General features: G+C 53.0%; 1 protein-coding gene across 1 annotated transcript in view; it reads right to left on the bottom strand.

Annotated features, from left to right (window-relative positions):
* Positions 1 to 11,546, bottom strand: part of SULT2B1 (sulfotransferase family 2B member 1) — a 48,516-nt gene extending 36,970 nt beyond the window's left edge. Inside the window, exon 1 of the mRNA XM_003269739.4 lies at positions 11,476 to 11,546. Coding sequence (XP_003269787.2) covers positions 11,476 to 11,546 — 71 coding nt within the window. The remainder of the gene's footprint in view (positions 1 to 11,475) is intronic.
* Positions 11,547 to 24,314: the final 12,768 nt, after the last annotated feature.

The following is a 24,314-nucleotide window of genomic DNA, read 5'->3' as shown; positions in this document are numbered from 1 at the left end:
ACGGCGCTCGCGCCCTGGCCTGCATCTTGTCTCAATCAGTCCCTGCCCTGTCCCCAAAGGCCACCCCTCCACATCTCCCACCGTACAGATTGCGTCAGCCCCGTCTTGCATGTTCTGGAACTGTCACGTTATAGAAGAGGTTCTTTGGTGTTTTGGTTGTTTTTGCCTAGCATAATGTTTCTGACATTTTCCGTGTCTGTGTGTACATTAGAGCTTGTTCCCGTTTGCGGCTGAGTAGAATTCCACTGCATAAATAAATCACAATGTGTTGATCCAGTCCTCTGTTAATGGACACCTGGGCGGTTTCCAGGTCAGGCTATTACTCCCAAAGCTGCCACAGTTGTTCCTGCCTTTGTGGGAACCAGCGTTCTCATTTCTCTTGGGCAAATAACTAGGAACAGAATTGCTAGGTCACAGAGTGGATATCATATGATTTGCATTGTAGTAGCTGTAAAGTAGGTTTTAAGATCCGATAGGAGGCTGGGTGCGGTGGCTTAGGCCCCTGTAATCCTAGCACTTTGGGAAGCCAAGGTGGGAGAATGGCTTGAGCCTGGGAGTTCAAAATCAGGCTGGGCAAAATAGCGAGACCCTGTCTCCACAAAAAATCTATTTTAATAAAATTTTATATTTTTAAAAAAAGATCTGATAGGGAAAGTTCCCCCTTAACTTTTTTTTTCTTGCCAATTCCTGCACACTTTAAGTCTATATAAATATCGGCTGGTCATGGTGGCTCAAGCCTGTAATCCCAGCACTTTGGGAGGCCGAGGCAGGCGGATCACTTGAGGTTGGGAGTTCAAGACAAGCCTGACCAACATGGTGAAACCCCATCTCTACTAAAAATACAAAAATTAGCTGGGTATGGTGGTACATGCCTGTAATCCCGGCTACTTGGGAGGCTGAGGCAAGAGAATTATTTGAACCTGGGAGGCAGAGGATACAATGAGCTGAGATCACGCCACTGCACTCTGGACTGGGTGAGGAAGTGAGACTCTGTCTCAATAAATAAATAAATAAATAAATAAATAAAGTCTATATAAATACCGTATATATCCTCAAAACAAGTAAAACTGTGATCTATAAATAATAAAATAATAATAAAAATCAATATAAACATTCATATGATTTTTTATTTCTATTTATGTATTTATTTTGAGACAGAGTCTCACTCCTTCACCCAGGCTGCAGTGCAATGGTGTGATCTTGGCTCACTGCAACCTCTACCTCCCAGGGTTCAGGCAATTCTCCTGCCTCAGCCTCCCCAGTAGCTGGGATTACAGGTGTGCACCACCACGCTTTGCTAATTTTTTATTTTTTTTTGAGACAGAGTTTCGCTCTTGTTGCCCAGGCTGGAGTGCAATGGTGCCATCTCAGCTCACTGCAACCTCTGCCTCCCGGATTCAAGTGATTCTCCTGCCTCAGCCACCCGAGTAGCTGAGATTACAGGTGCATGCCACCACGCCTGGCTAATTTTTTGTATTTTTAGTAGAAACGGGGTTTCACCATGTTAGCCAGGCTGGTCTTGAACTCCTAACCTCAGGTGATCCGCCCGCCTCAGCCTCCCAAAGTGTTGGGATTACAGGCATGAGCCACCGCGCCTGACCTAATTTTTGTATTTTTAGTAGAGGCAGGGTTTCGCCAATGTTGGTCAGGCTGATCTCAAACTCCTGACCTCAAGTGATCCTCCTGCCTTGGCCTCCCAAAGTTCTGGGATTACAGGCGTGAGCACTGAGCCCGGCTAATTTTTGTGTTTTTAGTAGACATGGGGTTTCGCCATGTTAACCAGGCTGGTCTTGAATTCCTGACCTCAGGTGATCTGCCTGCCTCGGCCTCCCAAAGTGCTGTGATTACCAGTATGAGCCACTGCACCCAGCCAAGGCCCAATTTCGAGAAGAGGAGAGTGGGGCTCTGAGATGTAGAGCATCTCACCCACATCTGCCTGATGGGGAACACACCTTAGGTTCGAGTTCCCTGGCTCTGTCCCTTGAAGCCTGACAGTCTCACTGCAGGCCCTGCCCGTCCGAGTTCCGCTGTAGCTGGGCTGCCAGTGTTGTTCCGTTCTCACTGTCTAGTTTGGCTTGTTCCCTGAATGTCGCATGCTCCACCACACCACGGAACCACATCCTGTGAGACGCCTTTCACCTGGGGCTCTTCACTTTTTTCTCTCCTCCTTTCTCTCAAACACCTCCTCTCTCTCTCTCTTCCAGCATACCTTTATTCTTTATTCTTTATCTTAATTAATTTATTTTATCTATTTATTTATTTATTTTGAGACGGTTTTGCTCTTGCTGCCCACGCTGGAGTACAATGGCACAATCTAGGCTCACTTCAATTTCTGTCTCCCGGGTTCAAGCGAGTCTCCTGCCTCAGCCTCCCAAAGTAGCTGGGATTACAGGCATGTGCCACCACGACTAGCTACTTTTCTATTTTTAGTAGGACGGGGTTTCTCCATGTTGGTCAGGCTGGTCTGGAACTCCCAACCTCAGGTGATCCGCCTGTCTCAGCCTCCCAAAATGCTGGGATTACAGGCGTGAGCCACCGCACTGGGCCCGAATTTATTTTTTTGAGACAAGGTCTTGCTCTGTCTCCCAGGTTGGAGTGCAGTGGTGCAATCTCAGCCCCACAGCAACCTCCGCCTCCTGGGTTCAAACAATCCTGCCTCAGCCTCCCGAGTAGCTGGGATTACAGGCGCCCACCACCACACCTGGCTAATTTTTATTTTTTTTATTTTTGAGACGGAGTTTTGCTCTTGTTGCCCAGGCCGGAGTGCAATGGCGGGATCTCAGCTCACTGCAACCTCTGCCTCCCGGGTTCAAATCATAGGCCCACCTCAGCCACCAAAAGTGCTGGGATTACAGATGTGAGCCACCATGGCTGACCTAATTTCTGTATTTTTACTAGAGATGGGGTTTCACCATGTTGGCCAGGCTGGTCTCGAACTCCTGACCTCAAGGGATCCACCCGTCTCGGCTTCCCAAAGTGCTGGGATTATAGGCATGAGCCACCACGCCCAGCCTCATTGACAATTTTTGAAGTTGACTATATGTGGAAATGGTATTTCAGATAGATTAGATATGTGATTAAAATTAATTTCACTTGTTTCTTTTGTTTTTTTTAAAAAACGTGGCTACGAGAAAATGTTTTCCTATGGGCTCACAGTATGTATCTATGGAGGGTGGCCAGAGTCATGGAAACCACAGGGGGTGACAAGTCCCCCAGAGAAGAAATGGCCACTGAGGGGCAGCCTCTGACTGCAGTTCCAAGCCCCTGTTGGATTCCTTTCTCTGGCATGAGGGTTATGAGTGAGGCCTCAGTTTTCCCATCTGTAAAATGGGCATCGTAACACTGTGACCACACAGGGCTGTTGTGAAGACTCAATGAGCTCATCCCCACACGGCCTTCAGCACAGGGCCTGGCTCAGGGCAGATGCTCAGGAAGCTCATGATTATTAGCATTTCTCACCCGTCCCCTCCCTTCCTAGCATTCGAGTTTCTGGCTCAGCAGCGGTCTCAGGAACTGGGGAAGGAGGAAAGAGAGAAAGGAGAAAGAGTCAGCCACGAGCCCGGGTCAGGCCGTTCCCCGGTCATTGCCCATTTCACAGACGCTCAACCCTGAGGGCAGTCCTGTCTACCAGGAGGGTCCCAGCTCCTGAGCCACAGGGGCGGCATTCGAACCCAGGACTGCCTTCCTATGGGCATTCTTCTTTTCTTTTTTAACTTTTTTTTTAAAGAGAGATGAGGGTTTGCTACGTTGCCCAGGCTGGTCTTGAACTCCTGGCCTCAAGCAATCTTCCTGTCTCGGCCTCCCAAAGTGTTGGGATTACAGGCGTGAGCTGTGGCACCTGGCCCCTGAAGACATTCTTGCCTGCGGTGTCAGAGTCCCCACTTTCCCAGATCCTTGGGGCTCTAGTCTACTAGAGCCGGCCACACCTACTTAGCCGGCCACACCTCTCTTAGGGCCTCCACTCCAAGCCTCTGGGCAAGGCGAGGGTCTCCCTTCTCAGCCTGGCATTTATTCCATGTCATGGGCGACCCACTGGGTCCCACAGTTCCTCCTCCAGACCCTCTGGGTGGCAAACTGGGCTGCCCAGTTCTTTCCAAATGAGTCCTGAACTCAGCTGGCCAGCATGGAGAAACCCTGTCTTCATCAAAAATACAAAAATTAGCTGGGCATGGTGGCACATGCCTGTAATCCCAGCTACTTGGGAAGCTGAGGCAGGAGAATCGCTTGAACCCAGGAGGCGGAGGTTGCTGTGAGCTAAAATCACGCCACTGCTCTCCAACCTGGGCGACAGAGCAAGACTCTGTCTCCAAAACAAAACAAAACAAAAAACAAAACAAAACGGATCCTGAACTCTTAAAGTCACCACTTCTCAGCCTTTCCTCTGCCAGTCCGTACGTAGGCCCACCAGGCACAACTGCCTCCCCCCACCCCAAAGAACGAGTGGAAAGGAAAACACATCCTGTCCCTCACTCCTCAAGGCTGAATCCCTCGTCAGGGGCTGGGGGAAGAAGGAGGGAACCGTGAGCAACTTTTTCCACTTCTCCCCAAGTCTCGGCATCCGCTAGTGCTGGCCCCGAAGCCCCTCTCCCTAGTCTGCCTGCCCAAATCTCACTCAGCAGAGAGGCAATGCCTTATTATTTCTTAATTGTTTGAAACCTCTTGATCAGCCCCTGTCTCAGAAAAAGCAGCTTCAGCCCAGGCACGGTGGCTCACACTTGTAATCCCAGCACTTCGGGAGGATGAGGTGGGTGGATCACCCGAGGTCAGCAGTTCGAGACCAGCCTGACCTATATGGTGAAACCCCATCTCTACTAAAAATACAAAAATTTAGCCAGGCATGGTGGTGCACGCCTGTAGTCCCAGCTACTCAGGAGGCTGAGGCAGGAGAATCGCTTGAACCCAGGAGGCGGCGGTTGCAGTCAGCTGAGATAGCGCCATTGCACTCCAGCCTGGGCAACCAGAGTGAAACTCTGTCTCAAAAAAAAAAAAAAAAAAAAAAAAGAAAAGTAAAGAAAAGAAAAAAGAAAAAGGAGCCTCATGACTGCCAGGGCTTTGGCCATAAGATCATTCACGTGGCTCAGCCCTCCCTAAGGAAGGCGGGGCCGGGTTGTAAAACCAGAGGTGGCCCCTCCTCGCCCTCCCCGCCAATGAGAGGCAGAGATCAGAAGGTGCCGGCGCCAGGGACTCCCGAGATCAGAGCGAGGGGAGGAGCGGCCATCGCAGCTCTCTTGGCTGCCCGAGGGGCCCCAGGTCCAAAGGCCGGCGTGGCTTCTCTGGCCTTGACACTCTCTGTAGCCCAGCACGCAGGGAATGCAAGGAAACGCCTGGAACCGCAGAGCACCCGCTACGCCTCCTGTCTGGGCTGAGTCTCCCTCCTGGATCTCGCTCCTTCCGGGTCTTGCTCATCCCCAAGTTCCCCATCCAGGGCGTGATACAGTCAGGCTTCCCTGGTTCAAATCCTGGCCACGCCCTGCTTGGCAGCTATGTGACCCTGGGCAAGTCACTCAACCTCTCTGGGCCTCACCTCTTACAGGGGATGATAGTGTTAAAGTGGGTTAATCTCAGACGGCTGTAAGGATTAGATGAGGTAATACAGACGGCACTCAACAGGTTGAGAACAACTTCAAGGATGTTACAGGGATTATAACATCCTGGGCTTGTCAGCCTACTGGGTCAGCAGCCCATCCTGCCTACCGCCTGTGCCAAATGTTTTCCTCTTACGATTTTTTTTTTTTAATTTTAATTATTTTTTGAGACAGAGTTTCACTCTTGTTGCCCAGGCTGGAGTGTAATGGCACGATCTCGACTCACCGGAACCTCTGCCTCCTGGGTTCAAGCGATTCTCCTGCCTCAACCTCCCGAGTAGCTGGGATTACAGGCATTTCCCACCATGCCCGGCTGATTTTTTTCTATTTTTAGTAGAGACGGGGTTTCTCCATGTTGGTCAGCCTGGTCTCGAACTGTCGACCTCAGGTGATCCGCCCACTTCAGCCTCCCAAAGTGCTGGGATTACAGGCATGAGCCACAGAGCCCGATCTCACATATTAAATTTCTAAAGCATAATTCATAACAAACCCCATAAACTAGAACATTCTGAGTGATGCATCTTGCTGATATCCCTGGGCCCCTGCCTGTGGCATCTACCCGTCCCTGGAGCTGCTATCCTGAATTAAATTCTGGTCAATTCCTTAGTAGAGATTCCTTTAGTAGAGAAAGGTTTCACCACTTTCGGGCCTTTGCATGCACCAGTGCAGTGTCCTTTGCCTGGGCTGACCTCTGCCCTCTCTCCTTCCTTTGCCAAACTTCTCAGGCGTTAAGATTCAACACAGGCAATTTAGGATTTTTGGCCAGGGGAATGAGAGAATGCAGGCCGACACCCACCCCAGGTCCCAGGTCCCTGATCACGCTGGTCTAGCTTCAAATCTGCCCCCTGGCACCAAAATATTGGCCTGTTCGTGGATAGGAAATGAATGTAGGAAATTTGTGAAAAGAATGTCAAGAATGAATGAATGAATGGAGGTTCCATTAAGCAACCTCTGAGCCGGAGCTTCCAGGTTGAGTCAGGGTTAGCAGACGGGGAGGAGGGGCAGGGAGTGCTGGGAAAGGGAATGGTTGGGGCACAGGGACAGAGGTGGCTTCAGGAGAGTAAGGGGCAGCTGAGTCAGAAGAGGGCCAGCTGCAGTGGAAACTCCCTGTGGTGGGCCATCCTGCAGCAGACCTGAGTGGCTCTCAAATGGTTCGTTTGGTTTTTATTTTATTTTTTTAGAGACGGGGCCTCGCTGTGTTGTCCAGTCTGGTATTGAACTCCTGGCCTCAAATGATACTCCTGCTTTGGCCTCCCAAAGTACTGGAATGGACGGGAGCCACCATGCCAGGCCTAGGACAACTTTTTTTTTTTTTTTTTGAGACAGAGTCTTGCCCTGTTGCCCAGGCTGGGGTGCAGTGGCAGGATCTCAGGTCACTGCAACCTCTGCCTCCTGGGTTCAAGCGATTCTCCTGCCTCAACCTCCTGAGTAGCTGGGATTACAGGCATGTGGCACGATTCTGGCTAATTTTTTTATTTTTAGTAGAGATGGGGTATCACCATGTTGGCCAGGCTGGTCTCGAACTTCTGACCTCAAGTGATCCACGTGCCTCGGCCTCCCAAAGTGCTGGGATTACAGGTGTGAGCCACTGAGCTGGCAACTTTTTTTTTTTTTAATCACAATGCGTGTATTCTGAAAACAATAGTTTCTCTCCCTGGGGGTGCTTAAAGAACGAACCATTTGAGAGCCACTCAGGTCTGCTGCAGGATGGCCCACCACAGGGAGTTTCCACTGCAGCTGGCCCTCTTCTGACTCAGCTGCCCCTTACTCTCCTGAAGCCACCTCTGTCCCTGTGCCCCAACCATTCCCTTTCCCAGCACTCCCTGCCCCTCCTCCCCGTCTGCTAACCCTGACTCAACCTGGAAGCTCCGGCTCAGAGGTTGCTTAATGGAACCTCCATTCATTCATTCATTCTTGACATTCTTTTCACAAATTTCCTACATTCACTTCCTATCCACGAACAGGCCAATATTTTGGTGCCAGGGGGCAGATTTGAAGCTAGACCAGCGTGATCAGGGACCTGGGACCTGGGGTGGGTGTCGGCCTGCATTCTCTCATTCCCCTGGCCAAAAATCCTAAATTGCCTGTGTTGAATCTTAACGCCTGAGAAGTTTGGCAAAGGAAGGAGAGAGGGCAGAGGTCAGCCCAAGCAAAGGACACTGCACTGGTGCATGCAAAGGCCCGAAAGTGGTGAAACCTTTCTCTACTAAAAATACAAAAATTAGGCTGGGCGCGGTGGCTTACACCTGTAATCCTAGCACTTTGGGAGGCCGGGGCGGGCAGATCACCTGAGGTCAGGAGTTGAAGACCAGCCTGGCCAACATGGTGAAACCCCGTTTCTACTAAAATACAAAAAATTAGCCGGGCATGGTAGAGTGTGCCTGTAATCCCAGCTACTCAGGAGGCTGAGGCAGAAGAATCGCTTGAACCTGGGAGGCGGAGGTTGCAATGAGCCAAGTTCGCGTCACTGCACTCCAGCCTGGGTGACAGAGCAAGCCTCCATCTCCAAAAAAAAAAAAAATATATATATATATATATAAATTAGCTGGGTGTGGTGGCGCATGCCCGTAATCCTAGCTACTCTGGAGGCTGAGGCAAGAGAATCGTTTGAACCCAGGAGGCAGAGATTGCAGTGAGCCAAGATTGTGCCACTGCACTCCAGTGTGAGCCACAGAACGAGGCTCTGTCTCAAAAGAAAGAAAGAGAAAGAGAGAGAGAGAGAAAAGATGTCTCTAGGATTCCTATGGAAGGAGCCGGATAAGCAAAGGCACTGTGGCAGGGAACAAGCGTGGCCAGGGAATTCAAAGTAATAGAGTAGATAGGCCGGGCGTGGTGGCTCACGCCTGTAATCCCTGCACTTTGGGAGACCAAGGCGGGTGGATCACCTGAGGTCAGGAGTTCGAGACCAGCCTGGCCAACATGGTGAAACCCTGTCTCAACTAAAAATATAAAACTTAGCCAGGCATGGCGGTGGGTGCCTGTAATCCCAGCTACTTGGGAGGCTGAGGCAGGAGAATCGCTTGAACCTGGGAGGCCGAGGTTGCAGTGAGCAGAGATCGTGCCACTGCACTCCAGCCGGGGCGACAGAGCGAGACTCCGTCTCAAAATAATAACAATAATAATATTAACTGGGCCCAGTGGCATGCGCCTGTCATCCCAGCTACTCGGGAGGCTAGAACCTCAGAGCGCCCGCTTCGCCTCCCATCTGGGCTGAGTCTCCCTCCTGGATCTTGCTCCTTCCTGGCCTTGCTCATCATCCCTAAATTCCCTGTCCAGGGTGTGATAACAGTCAGGCTTCCCTGGTTCAAATCCTGGCTGTACCCTGCTTGGCAGCTGTGTGACCCTAGGCAAGTCACTCAACCTCTCTGGGCCTCATCTCTGACACAGGATGACAGTAGTCAAAGTGGGTTCATCTCAGATGGCTGTGAGGATTAGATGAGGTAATACGCCTGAACCTAGGAGGTGGAGGTTGCAGTGAGCCGAGATCGTTCCACTGCACTCCAGCCTGGGTGACAGTGCCAGATTCAGTCTCAAAAAAAAAAAAAAAAAAAAGTAGTAGAGTAGCTGGAATGCAGGTGAGGAGGCTGGGGGGGTGGGGTGGGTGAGGGCTGGGCGCTGAGGAATTCACTGGATGGCTGGGAGGAGGGGAGGAGCAGCCTGGGACAGCCAAGGCTGGAGTGGTGGGGTTCGGGGGAGATGTGGAGGCCTGAGCTGGGGCTGGGGCAACCAAGAGGAAGAACCAGGGCAGAGAGTCAGGGGACAGGGGTGGGGGTTGGGGACTGACAGGCTGGGGGCGAGCAGAGGGGGAAGTCGGGGCCAGGAGAAGCCCTGTGGATCTGAGCCAGTGATGGGGAGGGGGCATCCCTGAGATGGGCAACCCAGGAGGAGGTGCGAATTTTGGGGGGGTATGTGGCGTATCTGAGGGGGCCTGGGAGGGGGACATCCAGAAGGAAGCGGGCCCCAGGGGGATGCTCCAGCGGGCTCGCTGGGGAGAGGCAGGCTCCCAGGCCTAGGGGATTCCAGAAGTGCCTGGAAGTTTGAGGTCCTAAGGGCACCCCCCAGGGCGCTGCAGCCATTCAGGGCTGGAGGAGTCTTGCAGGGAAGGGCTATTCTCCCCCCCTCCGATGACAAAACCGAGCTTCGCAGAGAGTCAATGACTGAACCAAGGTCACCCACTGAGCGAGGTCACTCAGGGCGTTTTCTGACCAGCTGGCGGGGCCATAGCAGAGATTAAAAAGGCTCCCGGGTGCCTGGATGGGGTGGGGGTGAGGCCTTCCCAGAGGCGGGAACCCTGGAGGTGAGCTGGCTTATCTGTTTATCTCCAGAGGGAAGAATTGCAGAACTCAGAAGGCCTGGATTAGACAATGTTGAGTAGAGAATGCTGGGGCCTCCCTCAAGCAGAACTGGGCCAGCCTGGTCACCGTGCTCAGCCCAGGAGGCCCAGAGACACTAGAAGCTTGTCAAGGTCACACAGCAATCAGGATTGAACTGCTCCTGTCTCTGGAGTTCCAGGCACCCAGGAAGGCCTCTTCATGCCCCAGCTTCTGGCTGAGGAAGGGGAGGGGAGGGGAGGGCCTGAAACAGTGGAATGAAATGAAGTGACCAGGTGTGGTGGCCCATGCCTGTAATCCCAGCACTTTGGGAGGCCGAGGCAGATGGATCACCTGAGGCAAAGAGTTCAAGAACAGCCTGGCCAACATGGCAAAACCCTTTCTCTACTAAAAATACAAAAATAAAATTAGCCAGGCATGGTGGCGGGCTCCGGTAATCCCAGTTACTTGGGAAGCTGAGGCTGGAGAATCACTTGAACCCGGGAGGCGGAGGCTGCAGTGAGCTGATATTGTGCCATTGCACTCCAGCCTGGGCAACAAGAGCGAAACTCCATTTCAAAAAAAATAAAATAAAATAAGAAAGGAATGAGGCAACTGGGCTGAGAACAGGTCCTGGTTGTCCCCCTCCTCACAGCCTACAGTGGCTAGAGGGGCCCAGGCTGCCAGGAAGGTCTCACTTGGCAAGAGTGCAAGATACGAGGGGTTGGAGATTGTCTCAGCAGTTTGCTGTGTGATCTGGGGCAGGCTGCCTGCCCTCTCTGGGCCTCTGCACGCTCACCTAAAAAATGGAGCCATGGGGAGGGGTGTAAAGGAGACATCACCAAGGCTGTGAGGGGCAGGAGAAACCACAGGCTCTGGGGTGAGACAGACCGGGTTCAGATTTGCTTCTAGCTGCGTAATTGTGGTCATGTCGCGTTCCCTCCCAGCCTCAGTTTCCCCATCTGGAAAGCAGGTACTGTCAAAGTGTCTGACTCATCCCCAGGAACAGGGAGTCATGCTGAGCTCATGGAGGTGGGCAGTGCTCTGCCCTAACCACTCTTAGGAGACCTGAAGAGTCCAGAGCCCGCCGTCTCCACCCGAAGCCCCCTAGAACACAGCTTCTCCCTCTGGGTCTCAGCAGCATCCCAGTCTCTCCCATTTGACCCCCAAGCACCCCCGTTATTTCAGGGCTTGCATGTGGTGTCCTGGGTACTACAGGCCATTGTGTTTCCTGAGCAACTACTATGCACCAAGCTGCCCACTCTCTTCCACTCCTCTATCAGGGAGACACAGGGCTTGTGGGCCCCTTTGACAGACAGAAAAACTGAGGCCCGGAGAGGGAAAGGGACACCCCAGGCTTCCCCGCTGGTGACTCAGCACTGTCGGGTTCTCACTCCCTTCTCAGGAGGGACCTATATACCACACTGGATGCCCCAGCCCAGCCCAGCCCCTCCAGCTAAGTCTGGGCCAGGCCTGCGGCTGCGGGAGGCTGGAGGCCACCATTTCCACAGCCCCCGGCTCCCCCAAACAGCCACCTCCTCCCTGGGATCTCCTGGCTCCTGCCCAGGTCTGGGCCTCACCTGATTTCCGAGATGTCATCTTCATAGGTGTCCCACAAGCCTGGGATCTGGGGCTCGGCGGGCCCGTCCATGGCAGGTGGGCGAGGGTGGGGAGGGGAGGACGAGCAGGGAGCAGGCGGCACAGAGGCCAGGTGTGCGCAGCGACAGCGTCTGCCACCTGGGGAGCCCGCCAGGTGCCTACTCCGTGCCCGGCCCAAGGGGAGGGGCAGCACCCAGCCGGTTCTCCCAGCTGCTACCCACGCCTCCAACAGCGGGGAGAGGCCGGAGGGAGCCACCCTGCTCTGAGGGCGGGGAGGAGCAGTGATGGGCACGTCCTGGCGTCTGGTGCTCAGCTGGGGGCAGAGTCCAGGGGGTCAGTGCCAAGCCCACGGGCTTGTGCCAAGCCTTCCGGGCTGGCAGTTCTGGGCCTGTGGGCACCCACCTGGAGCCCACGTTGCTCATTTGGGAAATGGCGCTGATCTTGCCCATCTCAGCGAGTTCATTCATTCACTCACTCATTCATTCCTTTATTCATTTGAGAAATATTTACTGAGCATCTCCTGTCTGCCAGGCGCTGTTCCAAGCACTAGGCCACCGCTGGGGACAGGGCAGACAGAAACTCGCCCTCATGGGCTGACGCTTAAGGGGCACCCTGGAAACAGACACAGGGACGGAGGCACAGCCAGGACCACAGCAGCACAGACAGGGCGGGAGCCAGGGAGAGAGGGAGAGGGCGGAGGGCATGGGGGACAGAGACCAAGAGGGGACTGAGATGCACGGGGGCCAGAGACCTTGAGAGACGCAACAGAGATACACAGAGGGCGGAGACAGAGACACACAGAGACCCAGAGGAGACAGAGACACACAGGGGTCAGAGACCCTGAGAGCCCCAACAGCGATATACAGAGGGCAGAGACAGAGATACATAGAAAGGTCAGGGACAGGGAGAGACACAGATATGAGAGACAACTGCCAGATATGGTTGAGCGTGAGAGTTTGAAGGTCACAGCCCTGGTTCAAATCCCAGCTCCAGTGCCTCCCAGCTGTGGGGCCTGGAACCAGGCTCATAGGCTCATCTTGCCTTAGTTTCCCCATCTGTGAATGGCACCCATCGGGCTGTTGTGAGGACTGAGGGAGACACTCTGAGCTGCTGGTGGGGGATCTGGTACACAGTGGGCTCAGCATAGACGGTGTTCTCTTCTCTGCTGCCCCCACCTGGCCCTCCCCAGCTGTTGGTCCCTGACCCCTCAGAGTCCTGGAGTCTGGCCATGAAGCCAGTCTCCCCACCAGTGGTGGCAGGTGTCTGTAATCCCAGCTACTTGGGAGGCTGAGACACGAGAATCGCTTGAACCTGGGAGGTGGAGGTTGCAGTGAGCTGAGATCACGTCACTGCAGTGCAGCCTGGGCAACAGAGAGAGACTCCGTCTCAAAAAAAAAAAAAAAAAAAAAATGCCAAAAGAATGCCTGTGCAATGGCTCACGCCTGTAATCCCAGCATTTTGGGAGGCCGAAGCGGGTGGATTGCTTGAGGTCAGGAGTTCGAGACCAGCCTGGCCAACATAGTGAAACCCCATCTCTACTAAAAATACAAAAAATTAGCTGGGCATGGTGGCAGGTGCCTGTAATCCCAGCTATTCGGTCGGGAGGCTGAGGCAGAAGAATCACTTGAACCCTGGAGGCAGAGTTTGCAGTGAGCCAAGATCGCGCCGTTGCACTCCAGCCTGGGCAACAAGAGTGAAACTCCATCTCAAAAAGAAAAAAAAAAAAAGCCAAAACAAATAAAATTGTATATACTGACCAATTATTGTTGCATAGGTGAGGGGGATGGAAGACATCAGACTCACCTAACAGATGCAGAAAGGGGGCCCAGAGAGGTAATGTTGCTTCTCCCAGGGCACACAGCACTGCCCGCCTTCACTCTGAAGGTGAGCAGAAGAGGAGGGTTCTGGGGTATCCCATCTCTCAGTTCACCACCCCAAGACCCATCTCCAGGAGGCTGAGCTGTGGGAGTGCCCGCCCCTGCCCCCAGCCACTGCCGAGTCCACATCCTCAGCATTCTGCCTTAGTACTTTCAGTGTTAAGCCTTGATATTCCCTGCTGCGAAAAGGGCTCTCTTGCAGGGCGGGTGGAAGGGTGAGAGGGCCAGGCATCCCCCTCTGAGGCTGAGTGAACCCCTCTAATGTCGGAGGTGTGGGACTGAACCATGACACCCCACCTGGCCTCCGGCTGGGCTGTCTTCACCTTTGTTTTCTATTCGATGACCCTTTGTCCCTGGCTCTGTGTGCTGCTGGGGCAGGGAGGTAGGGAGAGTCTGGGGAAGGGAATGCCCAGGTCCTTAGGGATCCTGAGAGGGAAACTCACAGGCAGGTGGGGAGGCAGCCCTGGGGCACAGGAAGGTCAGGGAAGGGAGCAGTAGGGCCTGAGGTTGTGCCTGAGTGGGCAATGGAAAGAAATTGGCCAAACTAGGAGGCCTAAGACCCACGGAAGGCTCCTACTGCAGGGCCTTTGTCCTTGCTATTCCCGCATGTTCCCGATAGCTGGGAGCTTCGTGGGCTCCCATCGTCCGAGTCTGCCCAGTGTCACCTCCCCCAGGCTCGTCCACCAACTTCTCCATTCCTCTTTCCTGTTTTACTTTTTCCCATAGCTCTCATCACCATCTGACCTCCTAAATGTTTTGCTTCTTTGTCTTGTTTACCATTTATCTCCCCACGAGACTGTCAACCCCATGAAAGAAGGGCTTGTTTTATGTCAAATCTGCGGTTGTTTCCCAAGGGAAGAGCCTGGAATGTAGTAAATGCTCAATAAGTGCCTGTTGATGGAATGAATGAATTGTCCCAGGAAGACGTGATGGAACGAGTGAAGGTCATGGTGGTGCAAGGAGAAGTCCGTTGAATCTCTGTGGAGAATCAGGAGGGAGCTGAGGAGATGCAAAAGCCTGATTCTGGAAGGCGAGGGGTCCAGACTCCTACAGAGGTGGCAAGGAGGAGCCAGAAGACACCAGAGTGACATTTTAGCCAATTATGGGAGTGCAGGGATACTAGTGGAGACCATCAACCCCCAGGAATGAACCTGAGGGGCTTGGACATCTGGGAGACAAGGACAAGACTAACAGGATGAAGGAGTGGGCTGGGCTTGGTGGCTCATGCTTGTAATCCCAGCACTTTGGGAGGCCCTGGCGGGTAGATCACGAGGTCAGGAGTTCAAGACCAGCCTGGCCAACATGGTAAAATCCCGTCTCTACTAAAAATACAAAAATTAGCTGGGAGTGGTGGTGCGTACCTATAATCCCAGCTCCTCAGGAGGCTGAGGCAGAAAATTGCTTGAACCCAGGAAGTGGAGATTGCAGTGAGCCGAGATTGTGCCACTGCGTTCCAGCCTGGGCGACAGAGCAAGACTCGGTCTCAATTAAAAAAAAAAAAAAAGGATGAAGCATTTGGGAAAATGCAAGTGGAAAACCCAGAGCCACTTGGTCATGGGTAGTGAGAGGAGCAAGGATTACACACCCATTCATCCCTCCAGCTGTTCATCCCTCTATCTATGCATCTACCTGTCCCTCTATTCATCCATCACCCATCCACCCAACCATCCACTCAACCATTCATCCAGCCACCCAACCACTTATCCAATCATCCATTCAACATCCATCTATCTACCCATCCAACCATCCATCCCTCCATCCATTCATCAGCCATCAAACCATCCACCTCTTCATCCATTCATCATCCATCATCCATTCATCCATTCAACCATCTACTCAACCATCCATCTATCCAGCCATCCATCACCCATCCATCCATTTTCCATCCATTCATCTAGCCACCCAACCATCCAACCATCCATCTATCCATCCATCTTCCATTCCTTCAGCCATTTATTTATCCATCACCCAACCATTCCTTCATCCATCCATCCATCCATCCATCCTGCCATCCATTCATCACTGTCTATCCATTCATCCATCCAAGCATCTACTCAACCATCCTTCTATCCATCCATCCATCCCTCTATTCATCCACTCAGCCAGGTATCCATTCAACCAGCCATCTATGCATCCATCTTTCTATGCATCCTCCATCCATTCATCCATCCATCCAACCATCTACCCATCCATTCGACCATCCATCCATCCATCCATCCATGCATTCACTCATCCATTCATCCAGGCATCCAATAGTCTGTTTCTCCAACTAATATCTGCGGAGACCTCCCCTGTGTCTGTCTCTGGTATTGTGTCCACAAACAAGACATGTAAGTAAATGGCTTAGACCTGTGCTGTCCATCCCAGAAGCCACTGGCTGTAGGTGGCTATTTAGCACTGGAAATGTGGCAATGTGACAGAAACAGTGAAAATTTTCCATTTTATTTCATTTTAATTAATTTAAATTTAACTTTAAAAACAGAAACAGCATAAAATACTTTCTCCTTAAACATGACATTAATGCTTTGGTAAGTCTCCATTTTAATGTACCTTTTAGAAATTGAACATCAAAATGGAGATACAAAGCATATAAAAAATGTCTTTTTTTTTTTTTTTTGAGATGGAGTCTCACTCTATCTCCCAGCCTGGAGTGCAGTGGCGCAATCTCGGCTCACTGCAAGCTCCGCCTCCTAGGTTCACGCCATTCTCCTGCCTCAGCTTCCAGAGTAGCTGGGATTACAGGTGCCCGCCACTACACCCGGCTGATTTTTTGTATTTTTAGTAGAGACGGGGTTTCACCATGTTAGCCAGGATGGTCTCGACCTCCTGACCTCGTGATCCGCCCGCCTCAGCCTCCCAAAGTGCTGGGATTACAGGCGTGAGCCACCGCACCTGGCCCTTCCAGTCTTAAAGCTGGAGAAAACTACAATTAATTTTACCTGTTTCTTTTTTGTTTGTTTTTGAGACAGAGTCTCACTCTGTAACAATCTGTGCTATCTTGGCTTACTGCAACCTCTGCCTTCCAGGTTCAAGCGATTCTCCTGCCTCAGCCTCCCGAGTAACTGGGGTTACAGGGGCACACCACCATGCCCAGCTAATTATTTTGTATTTTCAGTAAAGACGGGGTTTCGCCACGTTGGTCAGGCTGGCCTTGAACTCCTGACCTCAAATGATCTGCTCACCTCAGCCTCCCAAAGTGCTGGGATTACAGGCGTGAGCCACCGTGCCTGGCCACCTATTTCTTTTTGCTTTTTTTTTAAAAATGTGGCAACTTGTGGTGTGTGGCTTGGAGGCTATTTGTATTGACTGCTGGCTTGGGCTAAGTTCCATGTGCTTGGTACCCTGGCTGTAGAGACCAGGACCTTCTTGGGAGGCCAGGAATGACTTCCCAGGAAAAGGGTGCCCCAGTAGGCGAAACCAAGGACAGAGCAACTCACCAGATGGGTAAGTGGGACTTGAGTGGTAGAAAAGGCATCTTGGTAGAGGGCCTGGCAGGGACAAAGGCCTAGAGGCTGGTAAGACTTTGGGAGATGTTTCCTCTAGGCCAAAGAGGGGGCCTCTGGGGGCCAGGCTCAGTGCCTCACCTCTGTAATCCCAGCACTTTGGGAGGCTGAGGCAGGAGGATCGCAGAAGCTCAGGAGTTTGATATCAGCCTGGGCTACAAGGCCTCATCTCTACAAAAAATTTAAAAATTATCTGGGCATGGTGTTATGCACCTGTGGTCTCAGCTACTCGGGAGGCTGAGGTGGGAGGATCACTTGAGCCCAGGAGGTTGAGGCTGCAGTGAGCTATGATTGCACCACTGTGCTCCAGCCTGGGTGACAAAAAGAAAACAGGCCAGATGCGGTGGCTCATGCCTGTAATCCCAGCACTTTGGACGGCCAAGGCGGGCAGATCACCTGAGGTCGGGAGTTCGAGACCATCCTGACCAACATGGAGAAACCCTGTCTCTACTGAAAATACAAAATTAGCCGGGCATGGTGGCACATGCCTGTAATCCCAGCTACTCGGGAGGCTGAGGCAGGAGAATTGCTTGAACCTGGGAAGCGGCGGTTGCGGTGAGCCGAGATCGTGCCATTGCACTCCAGCCTGGGCAACAGGAGCGAAACTTCATCTCAAAAAACAAAACAAAAGCCCCCAAAACACAGAGTAGCATTGGGGATAGGGAGGTAGTCCTGGGTTCCTGGGTAGGGGTTGACTGTGAGGGCGTCCAGGGACACTCACACCCATCCCTGGGGGCTTAAGGGTGGCAGGTGGGGATGGGCTGGGCCAGTCAGGACATGCCCTCCACCCCCATAAACCCAAAGCACAATGGACACGTCACCTGTGTGCCACCGACCACAAGGAGACTGTCTCCTGTTCTACACCTTGGGCTGATTGCGAAGGGGGCATTGGAAGTGGCCTTGCCAATGGGCTGAGGGTGGAGAGCAGGGGACTCCCACCCTGGAGCAATTCCTTGGCCTCTCTTGGGGGGACCCATCTGTCCCCCAAGCACTGGGATGTGCCATTTTGCTCTTGAAGCTCAGACATGGGCAAAGGGAGGTCACTGGGTCATGAGGTCAGGTTTCCACAGAATCGAGGCCATTGTCACCTCCAGAGCCCGACCTTTCCATTAAAAGCGAGTCATTGCCGGGAGTTCTGGGAGCCCGAGGACAGCCAGCCCTGGCTGCTTAGAGGCTGGGTTCCCGAGGGAGCAGGGGCTGGAGGCGGGGTGTCCAAATCCCAAGTCAGGAAGGATCCAAGGAGGAACCCGAATGGGGCGGGGAGGGGGCACAGTCCAGAGCTGGGGGCCCAGACTCCTGGGTTTGATGGAGGAGGGGCCTGGGCCAGACCCCAGTGACCCAGACAGACAAAAATGGGACACTTAGACACGCAGACCTGGGGAAGGGGATTGGGGGGAGGTTACGGGTGGTAGAGGACACCCCTGTCCCCAAGCCCACGCAATGGCCCCTTGAGGCTCAGGCAACCTCAGATGGGTGGGGCGAGAGATGGCGGCTGACACCTCAAAGCCACTCTGGTTCCCCCCAGCCGTCCCCTCTAATCAGTGGGTCCATCTTGGGGTGCAGCGAAACCTCCTTGTCTGCTCCCCACCCCACCCTGATTACTCCATCCCCACGATGTGCAGGCACAGGCCCCCAGGGCCGATACCACCGCCCGCCCCACCCCACACACTCACACTCACACGCATGCCCCGCCTGTCCTGTGCTGGGATGGGGTTGGGCTGGAGGCCACGTGGGGGTGGGCCCCACACCACGCCTAGGCTCCTCTCTTGGGAGGGGGTGGCTGAGACTGCTGGCTCCTGGTCCCCAAGGTGACAGAGACTGCGGAGGGATGCTGGGGGAGTGGGGTGGGGGGACTGAAGGCCAGAACCTGGGTCCTTACTGGCTGCATGGTCACAAAAGGAGAACAGGGTGGGGAGAGAGGCAGGTGCACACAGAGCAGGGGGCCCAACAGGCCACGGCTGTAGTGACAATGTGTCAGGGAACCAGAGCTGGAGGCTGGACTCCTGGGTCTGAGGGAAGAGAGGCTGGGGGTCTGTACTCCTGGGTCTGAGGGAGGAGAGGCTGGGGGTCTGTACTCCTGGGTCTGAGGGAGGAGAGGCTGAGGGCCTGGACTCCTGGGTCTGAGGGAGGAGGGGCTGAGGATCTGGACTCCTGGGTCTGAGGGAGGAGGGGCTGGGGCTGGGGGTCAGGGAAGTTGGGTTTCTGGTTTCCTGGGCTGGGACAAACTGAGCCAAGCGAGGGGTGTGGGGTGGGAGTGCTGTGTTGGGGGGTCTGGGGTCTATAGGGGTGCACCAGTGAGCACAGTAGCCACTCCTCCCCTGCGTCTTTTGGGCCTGGGGTGCTCCCAGCACCATTCTCACCTGTCCCCGGCGCTCTCCTCTGCCAAACGCCAGGACCAGCCAAACCAGCTGTGCCAGTTGGGCATCCCCATGCACCACCCCCCATACCCCCCTTCCCTGCAGTGGCTTCAGGGAGGCCTGGGCCCAGCCCGAGGGTGGTGCACGGGTGGGCAGGAGGCCGGATTACAGGAGAACAGGACGCCCCAATCGCTGCTTCATCTTTCCGCCTCCCACCCTCATCTTGCTCATCCCTGTTCCGTTCCTCCTCCTCCTGCCTCGGGCCAGGGCACTGTTCCCACTTCCTCCAGGGGCCTGGCTTCCTCCTTGGCCCTCAGTCCCCGAAAACATGCTCCATGACACATGCATCCAGCACTTCCTGCCGCTGGGCCCCATCCATTCACGTTCATTCATTCCCCAGCACCTGTTGCATGCCAGGCACTGTTCCAGGCACTGGAGACACAGTGGCAAAAAAAAAAAAAAGTGAGAATGGACTCATGGTGGGCAGAACATTGCCCCCCCAAGAGATGTTCAGGTCCTAATCCTGGAAAGTTCGAACATGTGACCTCCCACCACAAAAGAGACTGTAGATGTAATGGAGTGAGGGTTTTTTTTTTTTTTTCTTTGAGACAGTATTGCTGTCGCCCAGGCTGGAGTGCAGTGGTGTGATCTTGGCTCACTGCAACCTCTGCCTCCTGGGTTCAAGCAAATCTCTTGCCTCGGGGGCGGGGCTCGTGTAATCAGCACTTGGGAGGGGGGGGGGATCACGAGGTGGAGGGACAGGTGAACCGTCTCTAAGAAAAAAAATTAGCGGGCGTGGGGGGGGCCTGTAGTCCAGCTACTCGGAGGGTGGGCAGGAGATGGGTGACGGGGGCGGGCTTGCAGTGAGCGAGATGCGCCATGCCTCAGCTGGCGACAGAGCGAGACTCCGTCTCAAAAAAAAAAAAAAAAAAAAAAATCTCTGCCTCAGCCTCCTGAATAGCTGGGATTACAGGCATGTGCCCCCATGCCCAGCCAGTTTTTTATTTTATTTTATTATTATTATTATATTTTGAGTTTCACTCTTGTTGCGCAGGCTGGAGTGCAATGGCGCTATCTCAGCTCACTGCAACCTCTGCCTCCTGGGTTCAAGCAATTTTCCTGCCTCAGCCTCCCGAGTAGCTGGGATTACAGGCAGGCATGCGCCACCACACCCAGCTAATTTTTTATTTTATTATTGTCATTATTATTGAGACTGAGTTTCACTCGTTGCCCAGGCTGGAGTGCAATGGCACCATCTCGGCTCACTGCAACCTCCACTTCCCGGGTTCAAGCGATTCTCCTGCTCAGCCTCCCGAGTAGCTGGGATTACAGGGATGCATCACCACACCCAGCTAATTTTGTATTTTTAGCAGGGACGGGGTTTCTCCATGTTGGTCAGGCTGCTCTCGAACTCCCGACCTCAGGTGATCCGCCTGCCTCAGCCTACCAAAATGTTGGGATTACAGTCGTGAGCCACCACGTCCGGCTTAATTTTGTATTTTTTTAGTAGAGACAGGGTTTGTCCATGTTGTCCAGGCTAGTCTTGAACTCCCAACCTTAGGTGATCCACCCGCCTCCGCCTTCCAAAGTGATGGGATTACAGGCGTGAGCCATTGCGCCCAGCCTTAATTTTTTATGTTTTATTTTTGTAGATGTGAGGTCTGGCTATGTTACCTATGCTGGTCTCAAACTCCTGGGCTCAAGCAATCCTCCTGCCTCAGCCTTCTGAATAACTGGGACTTCAGGCGCTCACCACCATGCCTGGCTAAAAACTAAGGGATGCTTTAGGTGGGCAGTCAAGGTGGGCCTCTCAGAGGAGGTGGCCTGACGGAGGTGAGGCAGCAAGCTGGGTACATATCTGGGGCAAGAGGATTGCAGTCATTGAGAATAGCCAGTGCAAAGGCCCTGTGGTGGAAAGGTGCCTGGCGTGATAGAGGAATGTAAAGGAGGCCAGTGTGGCCGGAGCAGGGAACATGGGGGAGGAGCTGGTGGCCCACACACCTAGTGTCAGTTAGAAAATGACCTTTAAAATATTGACCAGGCACGGTGGGTCACGCCTGTAATCCCAGCACTTTGGGAGGCTGAGGCAGGTGGATTGCCTGAGGTTAGGAGTTCGAGACTAGCCTGGCCAACATAGTGAAACCCTGTCTCTACTAAAAATACAAAAAATTAGCTGGGCGTGGTGGCAGGTGCCTGTAATCCCAGCTACTTGGGAGGCTGAGGCAGGAGAATTGCTTGAACTCGGGAGGCAGAGGTTGCAGTGAGCCGACATCGCACCATTGCACTCCAGCCTGGACAACAAGAGCGAAACTCTGTCTCCAAAAAAAAAAAAAAAAAATCAGCTGGGCACGGTGGCTCACGCCTTTAATCCCAGCACTTTGGGAGGCTGAGGCGGGCAGATCACGAGATCAGGAGATCAGGAGACCATCCTGGCTAACACAGTGAAACCCTGTCTCTACTAAAAATAAAAAAAATTAGCTGGATAAGGTGGCGGGCGCCTGTAGTCCCAGCTACTTGGGAGGCTGAGGCAGGAAAATGGTGTGAATCTGGGAGGAGGATCTTGCAGTGAGCCGAGATGGCGCCACTGCACTCAAGCCTGGGTGACAGAGCAAGACTCTGTCTCAAAAACAAACAAACAAACAAAAAATATATATATATTAGTAGCCCAGGTGTGGTGGCTAACGCCTGTAATCCCAGCACTTGAGCTCAGGAGTTCAAGACCAGCCTGGACAACATAGTGAGACCTCGTCTGTGTATATATGCGTGTGTGTGTGTGTGTGTGTGTGTGTGTGTGTGTGTGTGTGTGTGTATGTAGTCACAGAGTCTTTTGTTTTCTTTTTTCTTTTTTCTTTTTTTTTTTTGAGACAGAGTCTCGCTCTGTCACCTAGGTTGGAGTGGAGTGTTTCCATCTCGGCTCACTGCAACCTCTGCCTCCCGGGTTCAAGCGATTCTCCTGCCTCAGCCTCCCGAGTACCTGGGATAACAGGCACTCACCACCACGCCAGGCTAGTTTTGTATTTTTAGTGGAGACGGGGTTTCACCATGTTGGTCAGGCTGGTCTGGAACTCCTGGCCTCAAGTGATCTGTCCACCTTGGCCTCCCAAAGTTCTGGGATTACAAGCATGAGCCACCGCGCCCGGCCTGTCACAGAGTCTTAATAATGGTATGCGGCTGCCTTGCAGGGAGCGCTTTCCAGGTAAACGTGTACATTTAGGGCCGTGGAGAAGAATAAGGCCAATCAAGAGACAGTAGGCACCGGTGGGGAAGGGGTTAAGCTGAATTTCCACTTTAAACCGAGATAATGACATTGGAACAAGCCTTTGAAGGAGGTGAGGAAAGGAAAGAGTGTTCCGGACAGAGGAGACAGCACAGGTAAGGGTCTGGAGGTGGGACTGTGCCTCTCAGCTGGCTGAATGGCAGGACCGCGAGAGCTGAGTCCCAGCTGGGTTTTCCTCTGTGCCTGGGGACTGATCCCTCACGCTGCCTCCTCCCATGCAAACTCTCTCCCAGCTGCAGGATCGACAGGCCTCGCCAATGCATAGATAGGCACATTACACAAGCAGGGACAGCTCTGTCACTCCAAGATACACAGTCAGTTATTTTTGTTAATTTTTTGGGATGGAGTCTCGCTCTTTCATCCAGGCTGGAGTGCAGTGGTGCGATCTCGGCTCACGGCAACCTCTGCCTCCCGGGTTCAAGCGATTCTCGTGCCTCAGCCTCTCGAGTAGCTGGGATTACAGGCGCCCGCCATCATGCCCGGCTAATTTTTGTATTAGTATTAGTAGAGAGGGGGTTTCACCATATTGCCCAGGTTGGTCCTGAAGTCCTGACCTCAAGTGATCCACCTGCCTCTGCCTCCTAAAGTGCTGGGATTTGCAGGTGCCCAGCCATCAGTTTTATTATATTTGTCAAACACTTGTGTAGCACATACTCAGTGCCTGGCACAGTGCCAAGAGATCTGCACAGCTACGCGTTTCAGCCTCATGATGATCCTATGAGTAGGCACTATTATTATCTCCGTCTTTCCAATGAGAAAACCAACATACAGGGCACTGACGTCACTTGTCCAAGTCGAAGCTGGCGGAAGGCGGTGCTAGAACCCAGGGGCCTGGGCTTCTGCTGGAGGCATGAACTGGACTCAAGGATAAAACATTTTGCACCTTTTCTGGCTCATAATAAATGCTTAATAAGCAGTAGCTCTGGGCCACTAGTCCCCATGAAGGACTGCGCATAAGAATTTCCTGGGCAGTTTTTTTTTTTTTTTTTTGAGACAAAGTCTCTTCCTGTCGCCCAGGCTGGAGTGCAATGGCGCAATCTCAGCTCACTGCAACCTCTGCCTCCCGGGTTCAAGCAATTCTCCTTCCTCAGCCTCCTGAGTAGCTGGGATTACAGGCGCCCACCACCATGCCCGGCTAATTTTTGTATTTTTAGTAGGGACAGGGTTTCACCATGTTGGCCAGGCTGGTCTCTAACTCCTGACCTCAGGTGATCCACCTGCCTCGGCCTCCCAAAGTGCTGAGATTACAGACGTGAGCCACCACACCCGGCTCCTGGGCAGTTTTTACTTTCATTTATTTTATTTATTTTATTTTTATTTTATTTTTTTTTGAGATGGAGTCTCACTCTGTCGCCCAGGCTGGAGTGTAGTGGTGTGATCTCGGCTCACTGCAACCTCTGCTTCCCAGGTTCAAGGGATTCTCCTGCCTCAGCCTCCCGAGTAGCTGGGACTACAGGCATAGGCCACCAAACCTGGATATTTTTTGTATTTTTTAGTAGAGTTGGGATTTCACCACATTGGCTAGGCTGGTCTTGAACTCCTGACCTCGCGATCTGACCGCCTTGGCATCCCAAAGTGCTGGGATTACAGGCATGAGCCACCACAACCAGCCCTGTGCAGTTTTTAAAAGCCAGTCTGCAGGCTAAGGAAGTTGGAAGCTCTGTCTGTCTCCCCCATTGGTTTCGGGTGTCAGGAGGAGGGGCTTTGTCCACTCCCCTCAGCACTATAGACCCATAGCTCTCTCAACAAACTAGGAAGAATTCACATCATACATGTTGAGCCCAAACTTAATAAAGCCTCATTTAG

Source organism: Nomascus leucogenys, chromosome 10, assembly GCF_006542625.1.
Source record: "Nomascus leucogenys isolate Asia chromosome 10, Asia_NLE_v1, whole genome shotgun sequence".
Taxonomy (NCBI): domain Eukaryota; kingdom Metazoa; phylum Chordata; class Mammalia; order Primates; family Hylobatidae; genus Nomascus; species Nomascus leucogenys.
Note: the sequence above shows the minus strand (reverse complement) of the source record. Positions and strands in the feature narration are given on the sequence as shown.